This window comes from Panonychus citri, unplaced genomic scaffold, assembly GCF_014898815.1.
Source record: "Panonychus citri isolate SS breed McGregor unplaced genomic scaffold, ASM1489881v1 Contig00120, whole genome shotgun sequence".
Classification (NCBI taxonomy): Eukaryota; Metazoa; Arthropoda; class Arachnida; order Trombidiformes; family Tetranychidae; genus Panonychus; species Panonychus citri.
The window spans coordinates 47,447-69,817 of NW_026515525.1; the positions used below are offsets into that span (position 1 = coordinate 47,447).

At 30.6% G+C, this 22,371-nt stretch overlaps 2 protein-coding genes across 3 annotated transcripts; both read right to left on the reverse strand.

The window, feature by feature from the left end:
• Positions 1–2,431: 2,431 nt before the first annotated feature.
• LOC128390470 (cholecystokinin receptor type A-like) lies at positions 2,432–19,710 on the reverse strand. 2 transcript variants are annotated; one of them, XM_053350195.1, is made up of 6 exons: positions 19,396–19,710; positions 19,243–19,332; positions 19,035–19,137; positions 15,051–15,174; positions 11,381–11,848; positions 2,432–3,612 (listed from the first exon to the last, which is right to left on the reverse strand). In XM_053350195.1, exons 1-6 carry the CDS (start codon positions 19,562–19,564, stop codon positions 3,007–3,009), a joined length of 1,560 nt encoding a protein of 519 aa, XP_053206170.1. In that variant the 5' UTR covers positions 19,565–19,710; the 3' UTR covers positions 2,432–3,006. The 2 variants fall into 2 exon arrangements, with proteins under 2 accessions (XP_053206170.1, XP_053206169.1); XM_053350194.1 differs by having other exon boundaries at positions 19,035–19,332.
• Positions 19,711–19,854: 144 nt separating this feature from the next.
• LOC128390469 (heat shock protein 60A-like) lies at positions 19,855–22,092 on the reverse strand. The gene is made up of 2 exons (XM_053350193.1): positions 20,925–22,092; positions 19,855–20,830 (listed from the first exon to the last, which is right to left on the reverse strand). Exons 1-2 carry the CDS (start codon positions 21,984–21,986, stop codon positions 20,165–20,167), a joined length of 1,728 nt encoding a protein of 575 aa, XP_053206168.1. The 5' UTR covers positions 21,987–22,092; the 3' UTR covers positions 19,855–20,164.
• Positions 22,093–22,371: the final 279 nt, after the last annotated feature.

Genomic DNA, 22,371 nt, shown 5'->3' on the forward strand with positions numbered 1-22,371 from the left:
TATTAGTTACTATTGTGATTCATTTGTCTTCCTGGTGATTCATTTGTCGAAACAATTGTGTAACTTAGTTATTAGTTATAATTCTGTGACGTTCGGATTAAAATTTGGTTTAAATTCGATTGATAATTTAGTTATTAATTATCATCTTCGTCAATTGGTAAATTACGTTCAACATTTGGTTAAATTCGATTGATAATTTAGTTATTAATTATCATCTTCGTCAATTGGTAAATTACGTTCAACATTTGGTTAAATTTGTCTGATTATTTAATTATAAATTATCATCTTCGTCATTTGGTTTAAATTTGTCTGATTATTTAATTATAAATTATCATCTTCGTCAATTGGTTTAAATTCGATTGATAATTTAGTTATTAATTATCATCTTCGTCATTTGGTCAATTCCGTTTAACTTCGTTTGATAAACTAGTTATTGTTTATCACTTTCGTCATTTGGCCAACTTCGTTTAAAATTTGATTGGTAAACTAGTTATTGTTTATCACTTTCGTCATTTGGTCAACTTCGTTTAAAATTTGATTGGTGAACTAGTTATTGTTTATCACTTTCGTCATTTGGCCAACTTCGTTTAAAATTTGATTGGTAAACTAGTTATTGTTTATCACTTTCGTCATTTGGTCAACTTCGTTTAAAATTTGATTGGTAAACTAGTTATTGTTTATCATCTTTGTTAAATTCTATTGAGAAAATTGTATTTGTTTCTTACTAATTGATTCGATTGTCCGTTGTTCCAGAATCTGTGAAATTTTTGTCTTTTTGGTTAATTGAGTTAGCCGTTCATTTCAAGATTGCTGGTTCGTTTGTCTTGGATTTAATAGTCAATTTCGTTTGGAAAATTTATTATAACAGAAAATTTTGTATTTGATTCTTTGGATAATCTAGTTATTGATTATCATTTAGTTATAATTTGTTGGTTTAAATAATTTGTCGTTCAAGTAACTGACTCGATTGTCCGTTGTTCCAGAATCTGTGAAACTTTTGTCTTTTTGGTTAATTGAGTTAGCCGTTCATTTCAAGATTGCTGGTCCGCTTTTGTTGGATTTAATAGTCAGTCTACATCGAACAAAGATTCTTAAATATGACGAGCCGATATTTTGATGATACTTTGTTAAACAATATTAAAAACTTTGATGGAAATAATGCTGATGTCTATGATTGGCTTGACGATTTTGAACAAATAACTGAAGCTGCTGGTTTAAATAATACTGATAAATTAAGACGATTACCTGTTTATTTAATTGGCCCTGCTAAAGATTGGTATGCTGGTAGTATAAGAAGTAAACCTGTTGATCAACGACCAGCTACTTTCAATGATTTGAAAGCTAAATTACTCGCCGCTTTCAAACAACCTTCGTTACACCAAGACGAATTACGCTCGAAAATTGAAAATAAAAAGCAACAAGAAGGTCAAGATGTTATATCTTATTTCTTTGAAATGGTTGGCCTGTGTGCTAAACTTGATCCAAATATGGATCTCGATGATAAAATAAGATATATTAAAAATGGATTCCTCCCTGGTATTTTAAAGTATATCGCTTTGGTAAAGGTTAATTCAATGGACGAATTCAAGGAATATGCAGTGGAAGCTGAATATTATTATCTTAAGAATAAATTTAATCAATAACTATTAAACTGGGTAATTGGTCTGGTGTTGGAAATTTTCATTTAAAATTTATTATTATATTATTATGGACTTGAACAATCTAACTGCAACCTTCGATATGGATAGTCTGCCGAGTCGTTTGAATAATTCTGCTCGTAAAAGGGACTTTACGAGGATGGCGTCCGGATAATGTCATAACAACTTTAGCCAGGTACTGAAACTGGTTTAGTACCTGGCCAAACCACCTTAACTTTCCCTTCAGTTTTTCCCCCTCTCTCTCTTTTCCTTTTCCTTGAATCCACCATTTTGGTGGATTAGTTGCGTTGGCACCTTTATGGTGTTCGACTCAGTTTACTCTTAATTTTAATATGGTTTTAATTAAAAGAAAAGTTCAAGTATTTAAATTTGTTTCATTTCATAATTAGTTTGATAGGTTGATTTTAAATGTTCATCGTCTTTCTTTTGGTGATCGTATAATTGTGAATTCAATTCAAGAGAGAGAGAGAGAGAGAGATAAATTGTAAGGTAATTAACAACAATTAGTATTTGTCCTTGATTCCATAACCTTTGATCTTTTTGGTTAGTAGATAACAATCAAAATAGATTGTTAGTAATTCATTTCTCTCATGAAAATGTTTTCCTCGAAATGAACATGAATATAACTAATAATATAAACAATTAGCTTTAACTAACATCTCAATCCTAGATTATTATTATTAATAAATTCAAATTAATCAACTTATTATTCAGAATTAATCAAATTTCAGTTACCATGTTAATATAAAGAATGAGATAAAATAATTTTCAGATTTCCTTTAATTCGGTTTACTGTTTTTACATTATAATTACAATTTTCATTCATCAATGTCTACAATTAATTAGTTTGTATAATATCAAATTAAGATTTTAACAATAATCAGTTGATTTTCATTAAATTTATTAATACATTGAGTAAAAATATTAAATCATTTGGATGATGACAATCAATTTGTTTTCATTTGATAAAATCATTAATTGATATTTTGATTTCATACGAATTGATTATCAGACTGATTAAAATTGCTTCGTTGATTATTATTATCACTTTTAATTATCTTTGAAAGGTTAACTGTCATCATTTCCTGTTCCGTTTTTTGTTGATAAACAAACAATCAAGTTAACTGTTTACCTTTGGTTGTTTAGATTAGCTGATTAAGTGAGATTACAAAGTGGATTAAAAAAGCAAATTCAGTTTAAGATTCATCCATTTATGATATTGATTGTGGGCTATTGATGGTAGGCACAGAGACGAAACTGACCAACTGACCATTAGTATTGTTTGGAAAATATTTATACAAATTGTGACTTGATTGTTGTTTAATTATTATTGTTATTTTGGACAAATTCATAAAATTTCTGTCTCCATTGATATTGAATCAAGTTTATTTTTAACCATTGAATTTAGATGAATGTTAATTGGTGTATATGAAGTATTGGTCAAATCAAGTTGATCCTTTAGCCCGGGGCTATTGTTATTACCATCCAATATAATGTCACTTGTTAATATTGAACCATAATGAGGTAAATTGGGCTGGAGATGATGATGATTAAGTAAATTGATTGATTTTGTTTCATTGGCTGTAAGATTTAAACCGATACCACTTTCAATTGATTCACGAACACAGCCAATTATATGATGATGATGATGATCACTTGCAAGTGAACAGCTTCCAGTATTATTGTTAACATAATTAACTGATTGTGATGTTTGACCATGTCCAGTGTGTGAACATGATGAGCACATCATCTTACGAAAATTGGTTGACATAAATCCGTAAATAAATGGATTAAGAGCCGAATGGATAAACGATAAAAGGTAACAGGTAACTCGAGCTGAATAAATTGTTTGATTATAATCTTGAAGGCCAAATTTAATTACCACGTTAATTATAAGTCGAGGTCCCCAACAGAATAGGAAAATGAGTACAACAAAAATTAGCATCTTGATAACCTGGGAAAAGATTATTGTTATTAAATTTTATATTAGAATTCATTGATTCATTTGATATTTCATCTTGTAACCTATTCAAATGGAAATTTAATCAATCACCTGAGAATTTAAAATTCTTAATCATTATCATTCAGTTTTGTCAACAATCTGAATTCATTTAATCTTTAAATTGTGATGAAACTTTTAACTACAAATATCCAAGGAAAATGTTGTATCTCCTTAACAATTGAGGTTCATGTTCAGAATTTTGTTTTCTTTTGTGTTCCTTTTTTAATATAATTTTTTTTTCTCTCTATTTTTTGCCACATGCAACTAAAGTTCTGAAGGTAAAGTCTTTTTCATTACATGATATATTATATTTAGCTCAGGGTAGAGGTGGAAAGCTAAATCTTTCGTATATATTGTAACAGTTTCGATTGTCAATTGTAACGAGTTTTCTTAGAACTGTGAACTTTTGAATTTTCATGGTAATTGATTCAATTGAAATATAATTGAGACATTCCTGTCTACGGCAAGGAAAAGTGATAATTTACCTGTTGTTTACCTGGCTCAGTTCATATTATTACTTGGCTTCTGTTTATTACCCACCTACATGTATCTTTCACTACATGTTATTCATGGTTAAATATTGAGATTACATGTGAGATATTTACTATTGATTTGCTTTCAGAATTTTTTATTTTCTCTTGGAATTTGTCAGCTTTTTCCCCTGCAATCTTAAATAATACACATGAAAATATATCTGATTTGTGAATCAAGGAAACGTGAGATTAACTTATAACTTTGCGGATGTTAATTGTTATCAAGAAAGTCTTTCTATCTATTCAGCTTTTGATGGATAGAGTTTTATAAGTGTAATGGAAACTTCATCTCATGGAGAGTAATTATTTGACCTACTAATCGATTCCCGAGTTCAAGGTTAATGACTATCAAATTATTATGTAAGAAGTAGGATTAGTTTGTCATAGTGTTATTAAAATATGATTGATATTCATTTCAATCTCTATCTGTATCTACTATCCCCTGAATCCCTATGTTTGAATTTCCCTAAACTTTATTCAGTAATTATCATCACTTTTTTGGAGGAAATCATTCGGATTTCTTATTGATTCAATTGATACATCATAGTAACATGGTGAGATTTATGTTCAGTCATGATAACTATTTCGCAAGAGAAACCATGAAAATTTCCATTCCTCACTTGGTTACATGGCAAAATTTTCATATAACATAAGTAATTCCAATTGATTTGAATAGAATCGACTCTAACGTTTAATGATACATCAACTTGTCCATTTTAATTTGTACACAAATTGTCTGGTCAACAACAGACCAGAAACAATAAACTATTACATATACTCATGAGAATATGATATTTAAATATCATGTTATTACATATGAAGAATTTCAAATATAAATGTAAATATTTCTCTGTAATTTCTGTAATCTGATTGGGGGGAAGTCAATGATTAACCACGAAAAATGATATCTATGAACATTTTTCTCGTGATGTAATTTTTATCTGAGTTTCACAGGGAATCTAAACAGTTGAATTCACTTCAGTCACTCAGAACTTTCTGCTTTTGACAGAAGTGGGAGTGATGATATCAACTTGTATCAGAAAAATTGGGAGTGAAAAATGATAACAGCATTAAAACCAGGAGAACTGGACAATGTCCAGTAGCTGTTAATGATTTATCATTTTAAACGATCAAAACTGTTAAAGTTTCAAAAAATTTCCACCCATTTACAAGGAAGAAATATCTGCTTCTCTTAATCAGAATTAGAAAAATGATCCCGGAAAGATTCCCGGGGTGATTTTCATGATACAAATTAATGATAAAACCCTAACTATTTTATGAAACTTTTTCCGTCGATTCTGTGAAATTAGTATTCAGATTTATGGCTATTCAGCTTTTTTCTGTTGTAAAATTTCAAAAGACATCATTTCAATGTTTGAATAAACGATTCTATTGTAATTTAGTTGAAATTGTAAACCTTTTCGCTCATCGAACTTGAATTATCAGAACTTTACTCTATTTCTATTTCTATTTCTTTTTCTACCTGATGAAATTTTTAGTTACATTATCATGTTATTGTTCATGTTACTAGTATTTGAGCTGTTGACATGTTTTAGGACATGATCACATTATCCGTTGTACATCATCATCATGATGAACCTGATCATTATCGTTGATTGATTGTGAATTAAATTATGTTTATTGGATGTTGAAGGTGGGAAAAAGTTTACAATTTACAGAGAAAGAGAAAGTTTTGCTCAAATTTTACCGCTCAGAGTAAAGTTCAATCAGGCAAAAGAGAGCAGTCATTATGCTCTCATTTTGAAAATGGTTATCAAGTTATCCAACTGATTCACTCTTGAAATTGTTTATTGTTTATCATGTACAGTACTATTTTATCTGATGATAACATGACACTGACGAATTTTGTTGATGATAGATTCATGAGAGCTATGATTTGAAAAAATCGATGACAACTTTTTCCTCCCACTTGATGAGCTAAATCTTTACTCGTTCTTGTCTTATATTGTTTTTGTTTCCAATGTTCATTTGAATTGGAAATTCTCAAGAATTTTCTTTTCAATCCCCATACATTCAGAATAACAAATGATTCCATCTTTTTTTCTCAGTTTAACATTCTACAACTCAGAACTTTATTTCCTACTCCTGAAAAATGGACCGATAAACACGAAATGAAATGATGAATGAAAAGTTTGCGGGAAATGTTTGATATTAAAATTCATTATATCAACTACGAAATTTGATCAGATAGTAATTGTCATTTTTATTGATACAGAATCGTAAGGATCTAGAAATTCACTCGAGAAATCATCTTCATCTGTCATCTACTGATGAGATCATCTTCATATCTAGATTATTCCTGTTAAATGATAATCTCACCATATCATGAATATCAATACTATCTGACAAAAGGATTAATTCATTGATTATCATGTTAATGAGCATGAGATGGAAAGAAAAATGTTTTCAAGGGCCTCAATGTAACCTTACACATGTTGTCATCATAGAATATTCTTTCTCATCTTCACCCTGTCAGCATCTTCAATCTGATGATAATGATGATGGAACTGAGTCTATGAAAAGATGATAATGAAAAAATGAAATTTTTTTCCATAGAAAATTCTTTGTTAACATAATTTCCATTATTAATAATAACTAGAATCTTTGAACTCGATGTTTCTTCTGATGAGAATGTTATCAAAAAAATATGTTCTTCTAACGGGAGAAAAAGTTCTAAATGACAAATTGGCTGCAAAAGTTTCGATAAATTCTTAAATTAAAAGAGGAAGGAGAAAAAGAAGATTCTATTACAATTTTCTAATAAGAGAAAATGAAGATTAGACTCTAAATTCTCATGTAGTTAATTTTATTCCTTGATAATAGAAAGATTGTAACAATCGAATTCAGATCATGTTATCATCATATAAGTTACATCATCGAATCTAAATAAATTGAAGATTAGAAGAGAAAAAAATTCTTTTCTTTTGTTTTCCTTCACAATAGATTCAGAAATTCTAGGAATCTTATTCACTAGAATAATAATCTTTTTCCATGTTGCTTCCTTGTTTCTATATTATTTCACCAGAATATCTACAACCTTGAATGCAAGTTGCATTTTGAGTTTTTCTTTGATTTATCGAGACTCAGATTCTCTTCTACGAATTTTCTAAAATTTTTATCTTTTTGTGATTCAAATTTATTACTTAAAACAATCGAGATTAGTTTTTTATTATTCTAATCAAATTTAAAAGTGATAACACTAAGTTGACCTTACGATAAATCGCATGAAACAATTAAATCACTTTAAAACTTTGTCACTTGCGTTCAAAGATCCAGGTGACTTCAGTATCAGTACTATCAGTAATAAATTGAAACAATTTCTTCAACAATTTCCCGTATTTGATATTAAGGGCGATGTGTTTAATTAATCTTAACATAAACTATCATCAATATTGAATTTCTTTGTTTTATTGCTATTTATTGCTTTGTCGAACGTTAATGGACCAAACTGTCTGAGACTACGTCAGTTTACACCCTTACAAAAGCTAGTTTGCTCATAGAAATCGCCTTTTTTTACTCACAGGCTCATCCTTTTCCACATCCTGCTACATAAAGTCTCCGGTAAAAGTTTAAGGACAATGAGTTTGATAGAATCAAATTTTCAAATTCATCATCCAATGATAAACTTCACGATATCATCCAGGCTTTAAACTCAATCAACAGCACTTGGGGTGTAATGGTCATGGACAATAAAACTATTCACCAAAGGCTCGATACAATTGAGTCTCAAATTCGTGACGATGGTGACAATTGTGAAGAAACAGTGGATAAAACAGAAGATATTTACCAGCGTCAAGAACATTCTTATCTCCGAACTATAGTTTTTGGCTGCGTTTAGGTAACAGGTCATAAACAGACTTGACTATGCTTTTGACACATGGACATTAACACAATCAAGGAGCAGATTCGAAGCTTCGATCGGGCCAACGACTATTTTATTAAAGAATCGGCCTGATTGGCTGGACACTCAAATATTTAAAATAATGTGAAAATTTCATTTGCATTTTCATTTTCATTTACAGATACGGACAGGTTTATTTAGCCGATTTCTAATAGTTGTGAGCTGAAAATGGCGTAGGACAGGCAAATGCACTCATTGATTATTTTGAAAATGAAGATACTGAGAATGACGATACTGAAATTTACGAATCAAAAATGATGATAGTCCGTATGTGAAAACAGAAGCTGAAATAGGAATTAAGTGTGACCTCATAGATAATGGGGAGCTCACTGAATTAAAAAGGAAAGAACCTCACCTTAAGAGAACTCTTCTCAAACTTCAGACTGATCCACTGCTTCTTTCATCATTAAGCATCTAGATAAGCTTAAGCCTTTGGTTTCTCCTGAAGCATACACACTTTTTGATAGTACAATCAAAAATCATAATCTTGATCCTCGCGGCCAGCGTCATTCGGATGAATCTAAGAAACTCACCAATATTATAAGCTGTTCACCAAAAGTTCTACCGCACCTGAATTTTTTGTCAATATTTCGCTTTACCATAAGCACGAACTCTCGATAGATTCAATCAGGATTTATTCACTACAACTGGCATCTCTTCTAAAATCGAAGCTGTTCTCAAAAAACATGCACCATCATTGCAGCCAGAAGAGAGGTTTGTTGTTATCAGCTTTGATGGAACTGACATTAAGCCAGGATTTACTTATCTTTCACGAAGAGATTCGGTGGATGGTTATGAAGACTTAGGAAGTTTGAAGAAAACTTCTGAACCGGCTGAGAAGGTACTTGTTCTTGGAATCAGAGGAATAGCTGCTCATATATTTGTTGGAAACAAATAATATCCTATTATTTTATAAGTCCAAAAAAGTTTAATACATGCAGATTGAAGCAGCTTGTTCAAGAAAACTTGAGAGTTGTTGGTGAGGCTGGATTCAATTTCATAGCAACTGCTTGTGATAAAGATGGGAAGAATATAGCTTTAGCTGATGCTTTCGCTATTGATTCTACCTCTTCTTCATTTGAGTTTGACGGAAAGAGAATACAATTTCTTTATGATGTTCCCCATATCATAAAATTGATAAGGAATAATCTTATAGAGTATGGACTTTTCTGTGATTTATATAACAAAGTTAAAGAAATAGTTGAATGGAAAGTTGTAAAAGATCATTTGAAGCCAATAGTAGAAAGCCCACAAATTCTATCATTTTGCCCTAAGCTGACGAAACAGCATCTAGACCCTAAAAGGTTTGAACTAATGCGAGCTAAGTTAGCAACTCAACTATTCAGCCATTTTGTAACTTCTTCGTTTGCTTATGCTGTTTGTCAAGGACATCCAAAGTTGGATGATTATGCGCTGATTATTGAACTGTTTCACAGGCTGCACATCTTGTTCGATATACTGAATTCTTCTTCTACGTCTCTTCAACGATTGAAAGCCTTGGAAAACTGCTTTGACACCAAAAAAGTTGATTCCAATTCTCGAATCTTTTGACAACCTTATCAGCAACAATCACAACCACAATCACACCAGAATTCTCTGAGTTCTGTGAAGCTTTTGAAAAGCGTGGTCTGATCTCACATTAGAGCTCCAAGAAAGTTCGATACCATCTATGAAAAATGGTATGGTTAAGGTTATTCAAGATCGAGGAGATTAAATTGATTATCGAATAAACTAACAACTAACTTAATTGTCTCTAAACTTTTGACGAGTTTGATTTAATGTAATTGAAATAATTAGTTAATTAATTTATGTCCATCTACCTAATTTATTTGTTTTCTCATTATTCAAACTATCCATTACGACCTTTAAATTTTTGGACTGAGTCTCATTCAGAACCTAATTACAATCAATAATTGTTGTCCTTAACCTTTTGCCGAGGACTGTACTTACTACTACCGTTAAATTTGATTTTTAGAGATGGGTTGATCTTTCAGAAAAACTATGCATTAATCTGGCAAATATAAAATAAGTTCATCTCTCATCAGAATAGTCATACGATAAATAGAAAATGCTCTGTTTCAATTGAATCATTTAATTTTTTGTTTAATACCGAAATCCAAGCAATTTAAAAACACAATCAACCCAATTATGTACGGGGAATAGTGGAAAAATATACAGAAAAGGATGTGTATAAAAATTTCGAAAAAATTTTTGACATAACAGGAAACAACATCAATTAATCTGAGGATGAGAATCGCTGAATTTTTTCAGCTTTAGTACATGAAATGGGAATGCTCACTGAAGTTGGAGGATGAAATCTGAAAAGATGAGAGATCTACGTGTAAATTCAGAACTAGGAAAGAGACTTTTGTTTTCAATTGAATTCTAGTTACAGCAATAACTAAATGTATGCAGTCATTAGAATTTAATGATTAGAATGTTCATCATTATCGTAGGTTCTATGATAATGTCTTGTAGCGATTTTTGCCTCAAGTTGAAATAGACAAAAAATCGTTTAGAAATCACAATTTGATGTATGATTTGATTTCCAGGATGAGTTGTGCTGCCGAATAGAACTGAAAGTTCATTATCAGATTGAATCGTTTCAGGATGAAAACATTATCAAAAAATAGCTAAAAGTATATATAAATAATTTTATCATCAATTCCCAATTGTATATGATGAATAATGAGACAAGAATATGGCTAATTGTGATGAAACTGAGCAAATCTCAAGATGGTTATTACAATTAAGATAAAAAATCATATTGTAACAAAGTTAATGAACTAGACCATGTTTCTTTGCCTGAATTTAGATGAGATATAATCATCAAATCATATTGATTAATCTTGACTCAATGATCAAGTGAGCTCATAAATAATCTCATGAATCTAGATGAACTTCACCATTTCCGTAACAATTAGTTAATACTAATTGTAAACCATAAAATAATTTCCATTACATAAATGAATAGATAAAAAATTCTTAATGATAACTTGATGATTCTGCTCATAGCAGTTGATATGATAATTTTGGACTGAAGAAAAAATTTCAGTCATGATGTGATAAAATCGTTGTACTAACTTTACCTTTCATATAATCACCATAACAATGATCATGTTGACTTAAGTAATATTGTTGATACTGATCAATGATAAATTCTCATTCATATAATAACCATAAATTGGGGGAAAAAAATATTCACCATAATAATAATCATGATGATAGTAAATGATGAATGGATAATGGATTAGTAAAATCTTACCTGTTTTCTAGCTTGTCTAATGTGAAATCCATGGGAATGTGATTTGGGATACACTATTTTCTCATGTTTATTGGAAGGCCATCTAATCTGATAATCAGAGCGAAAACTATTCGATCCAACTGAACTTGGATTGGTGTTGATCGGTGTGGTGATTACCGTTGTATTCCCCATGGCTGATGTTGCTATCGTAGTTGTTGAAGTGTTGTTACTATTGGAATTAGTTGTACTTGATGATGGGCCGGTTAAAGATGTGGACAAATTTTTGGTCATCGAGGCCATGGTTCGAGTGCTAACCCAGAGTTCTTGGATAACACAAAAGTAACAGATAACCATTAAAACTCCCGGAATTGCAAACATTGCAAGTAATTGATAGATAGCAATGAAAGTAGCCCAACCATCATCAGAATCCCAACAATAATAAGCAGTTTCTGAAGTATGATTGTTATAATAAGTTATTGGATAAATCCTCTGTAAAGAAAATTAATGAAACGATTAAAAATCATTATTGTTGATACTTTTTACTTTTATCAGATTAAAACATATGAATTAACGAGGAGGAAAAGTTCAGAGTGTAATTATCATGATGAACACTTATGATGATGATGATGATTCTGGTATTTATTGCTACTCATCTTGACCAAATTGATTATCAATACAACTATGGTTGACCTACTTTATACCATTGGAATTAATTGTTTACAAGGTAACCATAATTTGTTACTTGACAATAAAAATAATGGCAAGAAAAAGTAATAACTGATGATAACTTTTTCTATGGTTCAAATGCTAATAATGATAAACATTTCGTTACGATGAATCCAATCTAATGTATTAATTAATTATCTTTTATGTATTAACATATTACCATTTGAATATTTTATTATTTGTCAAATTAATTAGTGAAAATGTTGGTGATGACAATAATGATAACAAAGGAGTTTTATTCATCCTATTTGAATAATCAATCTAATCATCAACAGATCATCTTAATCACAAACAAGTTGACTGATTTAGTTAATGAGGCGAAATGTTTACATAATAATGATCATCAATCTGAATCATTTTCAAGTGTTGAAACTTTTAAGGATTGAACTGTTCACCATTTTCAGGTAATAAAAATAATGACACAGGGAAAGTTCATTTCTTATGAGTCTTGTTCATGAACTTTAAGGAGACCTTTTCCTCAACGAATCAGTTATCTGATCGATCACTTTTATCTTATCTTGAATCAAACTTTCTCTATGGAATATAACCAAGAATTAGATCAAATTGATAGCCACGCAAGGAACTTGAACTCTGTGTGAATTTTGGGGAAAATTTAATGGCAATGAAATCGCGTGAAAACTCAGAATCATTATCTTGAGATATATATATAAAAAAAGAAAGAAAAACAAAGTTCTAAGATGATGGAAGTTAATTACGATTGTTTATCATCGACTTTCATCAACTAAATCATTTTCTAGGCTCATTAATCTTATCAACAACAAGTTGATGAGTTGAGAATCACCATGATATTTAATTTCATTGGTTATTGAATTTAGAACGGCAATGATGGAGAGAGAATTGCTATTCAGGTTTAGTTTTGTATTCTAATCATTTGTAAGATAATCTCAGTCCAATCTGATGAAGTTGACACGTCACAAATTAACGTGATCTTCAGTGAGATCAGTTAATGAATACTAACGAGATAATTATCCCCAGCGAAAATGAATCAATATCATGACGTTGTTCAATCAGATCAACTAACGAATCATGATAACAATGTATCAAGAATTCAAAGAATTCTGAAAATTCTGATATTATTATTATCAACATCGATGATTATTTATTTCTATATAACTTTTAAGAATCATTCTCTCCTCATGAAACCCTGGAATCAATTCAAGAATTCATAATATTCAATAATAATAATCCGAGAAAAAAAAATTCCCTACCAATATATTAATCTTTACGAAGCTATTAATATTATTTGACTATTTGATATCATGATAATATATAAAAATCTGACTCAATTCTCAGTTTAAAGGATTCATTGAGCCAAAAATCACCCTGAAATCGTATCAGAACTGAACCTTTATGATAAAAGAAAAAAAATCTACAACTTGATTAATGGTTATAATGTTTATCCATGATTAGCAACTACTTATTATTATTTTGATTAAGTTATTGCATGATAATCGTCTCATGGTGTTGAAACTTATTGAGATAACTTAGATTCATGATGAAATACATGGAGCAATAGAAATGAAATTGTTTATTGATTGTTTTCAATTCATTGTGATCACAAATTTTATTCACAAAAATTCATTTCCATTGATTGTTATATTTTCATGTAATCAAATTTGATTGTTATTTAGTTAATTCTAGTAATATTCATGTATCAATATCGATTCAATGTAAATTCTTAGTAATAGAATATTTATTTGTTAATAGAATTTTTTGTTCTCTTTCATCATGTTAATAACGTTTTCTCCTTCGAATGATAATTTCATTAACTTATTACTCTTGATTGAACTTTTAGCTAATTAGTTTTAATGAAAAGTTTCCATTCCCTGACTATATATATATTACATCATCATGATTTAATCAAGAATTAGAAACTTAATAGTTTTTTCCTTCTTACAAAAAAGTAGTTCTAACCTCTAATATTGAGAAATATATTCAAAGTCACCTAATATTCAACGGGAATAGTGATAATAATCTAGACGGTTCCAAGTTCAGTGATCATGAATTCTTACTCATTATCAGCTAATATGTATGTGGATATATTGATTCACTGATTATCTTGATTAAATCAAGGTGAGACTGTTAATGATTGATGAAGCTCAACGTGACTCCATCCAATTAATTGTGAGTAATTGTTTGAAAAGTTGTGAATAAAGTTAATCGTTAGGAATTGATGAGTTTCATTGATAAAAACAAAAAACAAATTTTAATTGATAATAAACTTGAAGATTATTCAATCAGTTGTTGGTTAATTTTTGTTTTTCTAATTATCAATAAGATTATCAACTTTTATCCTGAAATCTTATTGAAACCTTTTCTTTCCAGAAGGATATCGTTTAAAAGGATTGAACTTTTTTTTTATTCATTTTCTTATTTTACCTTTGGCTGAATATCATGGGGTATTATTCAGTATTAGTAATTGTTTTAGAGATTGTTTCAAGAGGTTCTTGAGTTTCCTTTGGAAATGTTGAATGAACAAATGATTATGATAATCGAGGATGAAACTCTTGAGGTGATCACTTTCGAAATTGGTGAATGAGTTAATATTGAAACGATTCTCATGATGATTATCATGATATCAGGAAAATTTTAATAGGAGGAACAAAGGAACAAAACATTTATCAAAAGCAGAATTATCATTCCATCCTTAGTGAAATGCTCATTATGAGGATATTAAATACAATATATAAAGTGGTGAAAACAAGGAAGAGGAAGTGATCGTGATAACAATTTAATAATCAACCATGTTGGTGATCAAATTTATCATGATAATTAACGATGAATATAAGATCGTCTTGAGAGAGAGAGATAGAGAGAGAGAGAGAGAGAGAGAGAGAGAGAGAGAGAGCTTTGATTGTCAAGTCAACTTGTTCCAATGTCTATCATATGTTTTGTCTTGATAATTAATTTGTTGACTAAGAAAAGATAATTACGATTAACTTACCTTGGTAAATACAACGGGAAGGGCAAGAATGACCGCCAGTGACCATACAAGTAAAAGACCACGACGACTTGTACTTAAAGTGCATAATCTTCGTGCTTTGATTGGATAAACTATCACTAAAAATCTGATGAGATAATTAAGAATCACTAAATTAGATGAGAAATCAAGTTTGTCTTCAGGCACAATGTTGATGATTAAATGAAAGATTGGATTTCAACAATGTAAACGTTAAGGTAAATTGTAGTTTTACAAAGTTTTCCGATTCTAATTTTATCGTTAAGATTATTGGTTAGTCTTTGATTAAGATTGTTAATCGTTAAGTTAATATTTATCTTGCAAGATGAAATTTCTATCATGATTTCATGAGAGAATCGATGACAATCAACTGAATTTTTCATGACTGTAAATATAATCTTTGTCTCCCTGAATAAATGAGCAACAAGATTGAAAATAAAAGTTCAACAAGTTGATTATTTGATGGAAAAATTTATTAACACCATCATTACCTATCTTATGCCTTAATTATTATGTCGTCAGAAAACATGATGAAAATCAGAACAAGACTCGAGGGTAATTATATGATTACCCGTTGATCTATGAAATCAACTGAATCTGTTACTGAATTGATTTATCATTAATAAAAAATTACATGGATATTATTATGATAAGTAACACATATTATTAGCTGAAAGTGATTCATATTATCAGGATAATTATTAACTGACCATTTCAAGAGACAAGAGTTCAAACTTGTGATTATCATCAAGATGATAATATGATGATGATGATGATGATAAGGCAATCTATTCAATAAGAATTGCTGAATATTCTGATTCCTGTATTAGCTTTAGGGTTTATTTTAATAATATGAATGGTAGTGGAGCTGTTAGTGGTTCCATGGAGGAAAAAAACCTCATGAACAGTTCTGATTAAAGGTTTCCTACAGAGTAACAAATGAGATACCATGTAAGTCTCATGCAATTTTGGGTTTGATAAAAAAAAGAAAATATCCTTGAAAGAAAAAAAATTCTTGTTCTTTTTTTATATTACCTGTAATCTAATACCTATTATTATGTAGTTAACTATTGGACGAACTGTAGGCAAAAAAAGTTTCACCATTCGACTGAACAATTATCCGTTTTCATGATGATGTTTTCCACTGTTCGAACTCACCATTTCAATGAATCTTTTTTTATCCTTCAAAGAAAAACATTTACAGTTATGATCTAAAGTGTACCTTTAGTTTTCACGAAGATACTTTGGGACTTGGACATTACCCTTTTCGAATGTTGATTCTAATATTAGCTGATTAATTTTTTCGCCGTTTTGAAATTTAAAATGTTCAAAAATGAAAAAATACTTTGATTCCTGACAATCTATCGATTCTCTTTGATATATTAATAAATTTTCACATAGAAAAAACAATCGATTTCCTATCTGAGGATTTGCTGAGAAATATTAGCAATTTGATGATAATTTGTTAACTTTCAATAGTAAATTTCCTTAAGGTTATTAGATAAATTTACATGGATTTTTCTTGCCTCTCATTTCATCATCATGAAGTGTAAATATCATGTGAAGATGATGAGATTCAGATAATTCCATCCATTTCCATTTCCATTCTCTTTCTTTCTTTCTTTCTTTAATATGTTTTAATGATAAAAGTTCTGCCACAAATTAACCTCTTCAATATTGACAATGAAAATCCCATAATCAGAATCTCATCAGAATCTTGACCTTTCATATTATAATCTTAAATACCCTGAGAATTGATTCACTCAAACTGGTTCGATATTTTCATGAGGTAGACAGTAAAATGTACCATGAATTATTATTGATATTAATAACAAGTCAATTCGATTATCATGTAAATTAGCTGATCAAATCAAATCATCAAATCAAAACATTAATATTTCCATATTCAGATAATATTTGATTTTGAATAAAAACTTTTTCCTTCTTCTTATTCAATCTATTCATGATTCTTTTCCAGTTGAAAGCAATTCAAATTGCTATCGTTATTAAATTGATTGTTAAAAGTTTCACTTCAACCTACTAAACGATTGCTTTATTGGTTGATTACCTTGAATTAATCAACTTAATTTCATCAATTCAAATCTTTACCTATTCAATGATACATATGAATATGAATTTCATGAATCACTTTCCATGAGAAACCTTTACCAGACAATTAGCTAATTGAGTTGCATGAGCTTATTAATCATATCACTAAATTGTTATAAACATCTAGGTGACTTCAATTAAAATGATCTCTAAATTGTTGACAATGATTAAGAATATCCTTCAAATGATTAAACACCAAGAGGCTATAAAGTTTATCCAATTGTTATTTAGAGTTTCAGTCTCAGGGATCAAATGATTAACTGAAAAATTAATCAATTGAACATCGAATGAGCTGAATAATTAAACTATTAATTCATTGATAAATAATCACAATCTTAATGATCAAATGAATTAATATTCCTCTCACTATAAACTATCAAGTATTATCATGGTGATTGATTGAATCGATTAATAAAAATGCTAAACAAATTAATTGTATTAAAAGTAAATAAAGAAAATGAGAAAAAGTTATCATTGAATTACAATTACAATTTAATCACAATTTAATGATGATCATTGATTTATTTAGAGTAAAACAATCTAATAAAAAAGAATCAATTAATTACAATTAGGTAAACAAGTTTTAACACTAATAATAGTTAACGAATCCCTTAGTTAATTGTGACAATCTAAACACTTTGAGTAAATAATTAACCCAAAATGTTATGTAACAAGTTAAATAAATCATATAATTAATATTAAATTGTTTCTATTAATTGTTCTTAATCTCTCAGTCCCATGTAACTCATTGCATTAGCATTTATATTATTAACGAGGTTCATGATAACTTCATTCCAACTATTCAGATCTTTCAATATCTTTCATCATGAAGATAATTTTGTTATTTGTTGATAATCTCAACATTTATCATCAACTCATTCACTTCCCTCAACTGATAATGATAATAACGAGCATGATAAAGTTTTACTGATGATAATGAATTGTACATGATAATCATAATTTTCCTTTTATTATTGTGTTCCAAGAGATTGAACTGAATCTGAAAGAGAAAAAATTTACTATTCTCTCACAGAATTATATTATTTTTCTGAGTTTTTTTTCCTTCTTCCTTTCTTCATGATCATGTTGTTCATCTCAGATTCAGATTGTTCATAAAGTTTATCGTTTGGAAAGATTGGAATCATCATGATGAGCTTTTTTCCATCTTGAATGATCATCAATTCTGTTGTTGAATTAAATTAACACGTGAAATAATTTCAACTTGACAGTAATAACAATTAGCAAATATCTTTTCATCTCCTTTCGCCTGAAATCATCTGAATGCTACTCAGTTACTATGATGAAATATTATCTTCATGATATTTTTTTTTTTCGTAATTGGTGATGATGGTAATCATTTATATCTTTACTGTGATGAGTTTCTATCAAATATTAGATAAGTTCAAGTGAGATAAGAAGATTATTTACCATTTCAAGTATTCCAAAGATTATCATGAGCTAGGAAAAGTTCATGTGGTAAAAATGAATCAACAATTCTGCCACGATTTGATTTGATATTTTTCTCGATTCAGTCAACTGACCGTTTCATACAAAGTTCATTTAATTGATTGTCCAGTTTGAGGATAAAAATTAACAACATAAACTGTTACATGTTAAAACTGTAATGATTTAAGCTTCAAGATGATATTTAGCTTGACAATCAATTGATTGCTAAAACGATCATGAATTGATAGATTTATTAATAAATACGATAAGTTCAACTAAGGTTTTCATTTAATTCAATAACCGTTTGAGTGTCAACAGGTAACTTAGTTGTTGAAAGTTTCGAGCAACAATTAGATTATTTTTTGTTTCAACATTGGATTAGAATTGATTAACTATTAAGGGAATTGTAATTACCTTTCAATTGAAACAGCGACCAAATTAAGGACAGACGATATACCACATAGCATTTCAACGTACGAACTTAGTTTACAAACTGAACCTCCGACGTCCCATGTGACTGCAAAGTATTCAAGCGTTTCCAACGGAACGTAAACAATTAATAGTAACAAATCTGCGACAGCGAGTGACACAAGAAACGCCGTAGTTGGTGATCTTAATTTACCTCTACCTGCCCAGGTAAGAATGACGACAATGTTTCCAGCGATTCCGATGATAAATGTGATCGCATGGGTTATTATGATCGGTAGAAAAGCTGTCAACAGGTAACCAATCAGTTGATTAGTGGATTATAATAATCAATACACTTGAAACTTACCTGGATTAATTTGACTTGGATCAAGCATATCCTCAGGTCGCTCCATGTAAATCCGACCTGGATCACCACCAGAATCGGGTAAACAGTCATCGAAAATATTGGACTTGGGAAGATATCGATGAACCTCATTAACACATGGATTCAAATACGATTCATTCCAAGTTTCCATCGTCAGTTAATCAATTAATTAACTGAAAGAAAAAAAAATTTGATTCTATTGAAACTCCGAAAATCCGAATCTACGAAAAAAAAAGAGAAATTCGAACTTGTTACTGTGTTAGAATCAAAGTTGTTCTATTTGTTTTTTTCCATCAAATGTTAGAACTTTTCTTCTCATTTTTTATCTCGAGTTTGCGTCGAGTTTTGATGTTGCGTGTTACCATTTGGAGTGTGCAAATCGAATTTGCAATTTAATCATTTAGTTGATAATTTTTTTCCGTTTCAAGAGAATATCGAACATTACAAATGAAAATATTGCTTTTTATTAAATAAACTACACTACATATATATGGTTGATTCGTTGGTGAAAATAATATATATGTAGAAAAAAAATCTTATTATAAACAATTATTTTTTTTTGTGTTCTCAGGTTGAATTTTCGTTTAAATTAGGATCGAAATTACTAAATTACTATTGGTGTGTCATTAATGATGTGGTATGTGTTTTATGGCAAAATAACAGGGACGATTTTAGGATGAAAATGCAATTTCGGCTCAAGTAATGACTAAGTTAGTTGTGTTTGTCTAAGTCACTGAGAACTGGGGGAGGGTTAGAAACCACCCATTCCTCCCATTCCACCCATTCCACCCATACCGCCCATGCCTCCCATTCCTCCCATGGCGTCGGCTTTGTCTTCTTTGGGACTTTCAACGATAACAGTTTCTACTGTTGTCAATAGGGAGGCGACAGCGGAAGCATCGGAAAGAGCAGTTCGAACAACTTTAGTTGGATCAATAATACCAGCGGAAATCATGTCAGTGAATTCACCAAGATGAGCATCGTATCCAAAGTTAGGGTCATTTGAGTCCAACACTTTTTGTACCACAACTGAAGCATCGACTCCTGCGTTCATAGCGATCTGCATACATGGCATTTTCAACGCTTTTCGAACGATTTCAATACCTGTCTTTTGATCGTCGTTGATTGGCTTCAGATCGTCTAGAACTTTAATCGATTTAAGAAGAGCTGTTCCACCACCAGGAACAATACCTTCTTCAACTGCAGCTCGAGTGGCATTTAGAGCATCGTTTACTCGGTCTTTCTTTTCACCGACTTCGACTTCACTTGCACCACCGATCTTGAGAACACCAACACCGCTCGCTAATCTCGCCAATCTCTCGGATAATTTTTCCTTCTCATATTCGGAGCTTGTATTTTCTATTTCGAATCTAATCTGCTCGATTCTTGCATCGATTTCAGATTTGTTACCTTTTCCCTGTAATGAGAAGATGAATGAGATCAGATTAAATGAGATTAGATCAATTCAAATCAGATAAAATAAGAATAAGAATAAGAGTATTGAAACTTACCTTCAATAAAAGAGAATCATCTTTGGTAATTGTAACTTCACCAATTGTACCCAAATCAGATAACTGAATGTCCTCCATTTTGGTCAGATTAGCATCATCACCGAAAACTGTTGCTCCAGTTGAAATGGCGATGTCTGCAAGAGTATTTTTCCTGTTATCGCCGAAACCAGGAGCTTTTACAGCGCAAACTTGAAGACCGATCTTCAATCTATTCAATACTAAAGTGGTCAAAGCTTCACCTTCAACATCTTCGGCAATAATTAAAAGAGGTTTTCGTTGAGCATTGGCCATTTCTAGAGCAGGAATCAAGGGTTGGACAGAAGAGATTTTCTTCTCGCTTATCAACACAAGACAATTTTCAAATTCTACTTTAGCTCCTTTGGGCGAGGTTATGAAATAAGGAGAAATGTAACCTCGGTCGAACTTCAATCCTTCAATCACCTCCAATTCATCAGTCAAGGTTTTACCATCTTTAACGGTGATCACTCCATCTTTACCGACCTTCTTCATGGCTTCCGAGATCAATTGACCAATAGTTGAATCTCCATTGGCTGAGATTGTGGCAACTTGAGCAATTTCCTCGGGTGTTGTTACAGTTTTGGACTTTGATTTCAAATTGTCGACAACCTTTTCCACAGCCATGATGACACCTTTTCTAATCTCATTGGGATTGGCTCCTTTCGATATCTTATCAAAACCCTCCTTGGCAATAGCTCGGGCAAGGACAGTGGCTGTTGTAGTACCATCACCGGCAGCTTCATTTGTAGCATGAGCAACATCCTGGACAAGCTTGGAACCAATATTCTGGTACCTGTCCTTCAATTCAATAGCTTTGGCCACAGTCACACCATCCTTGGTGATCTTTGGTGATCCCCATGATTGTTCAATTACAACATTTCGTCCAGCAGGTCCCATAGTAACAGCAACGGCATCGGCAAGTATATCAACACCAGCCAACATTTGAACCTTTGCATCGGAACCAAATTTAATCTCCTTTGAGTAATTACGATAAACTAACCTTCCAAAAGCACGGGGAGATCGACGCAACAATAAACTATACATCTTTAATGAAAAGAATTAAGAACAAAGAGACAAAATGATCAACTAATTACAATAAGAAAATTAAAGAAAACCAACAATTTAAAGTCACTTCAACGTGAAGAACATGCGATTCATTAACATGCGGTTTCTAGAAATTACTCTAAGTCATTAACTCCATCTAACGGTTAACAGAATAGTTTAAGTACGAATTTGATCTGAGAGTTCAAAGTTCACGACTTCGAATTTGGACCAATTAGCTGATTAATATTCATTCCAATCGTGAGTTAAAAATTGGAATATTTAGTGTTCTAATCAATTCTTTCAATTCAATATTCTCACAAGAATAAAGTGATCGATGTGATTTACCGATTGTGTTGTTATTATTTGTTAATTAGCTTAATTCGGT

Bases quoted from the DNA above. Each gene is read 5' to 3' on its own strand.
- LOC128390469 (XM_053350193.1), bottom strand. From the start codon at position 21,986: ATGTATAGTTTATTGTTGCGTCGATCTCCCCGTGCTTTTGGAAGGTTA. The intron at 20,831-20,924 runs GTAAGTTTCAAT...TTCTCATTACAG, and splicing joins ATGATTCTCTTTTATTGAAG to GGAAAAGGTAACAAATCTGA.
- LOC128390470 (XM_053350194.1), bottom strand. From the start codon at position 19,564: ATGGAAACTTGGAATGAATCGTATTTGAATCCATGTGTTAATGAGGTT. The intron at 19,333-19,395 runs GTAAGTTTCAAG...ACCTGTTGACAG, and splicing joins TCCAAGTCAAATTAATCCAG to CTTTTCTACCGATCATAATA. The intron at 15,175-19,034 runs GTAATTACAATT...TTATCTCATCAG, and splicing joins GTCGCTGTTTCAATTGAAAG to ATTTTTAGTGATAGTTTATC.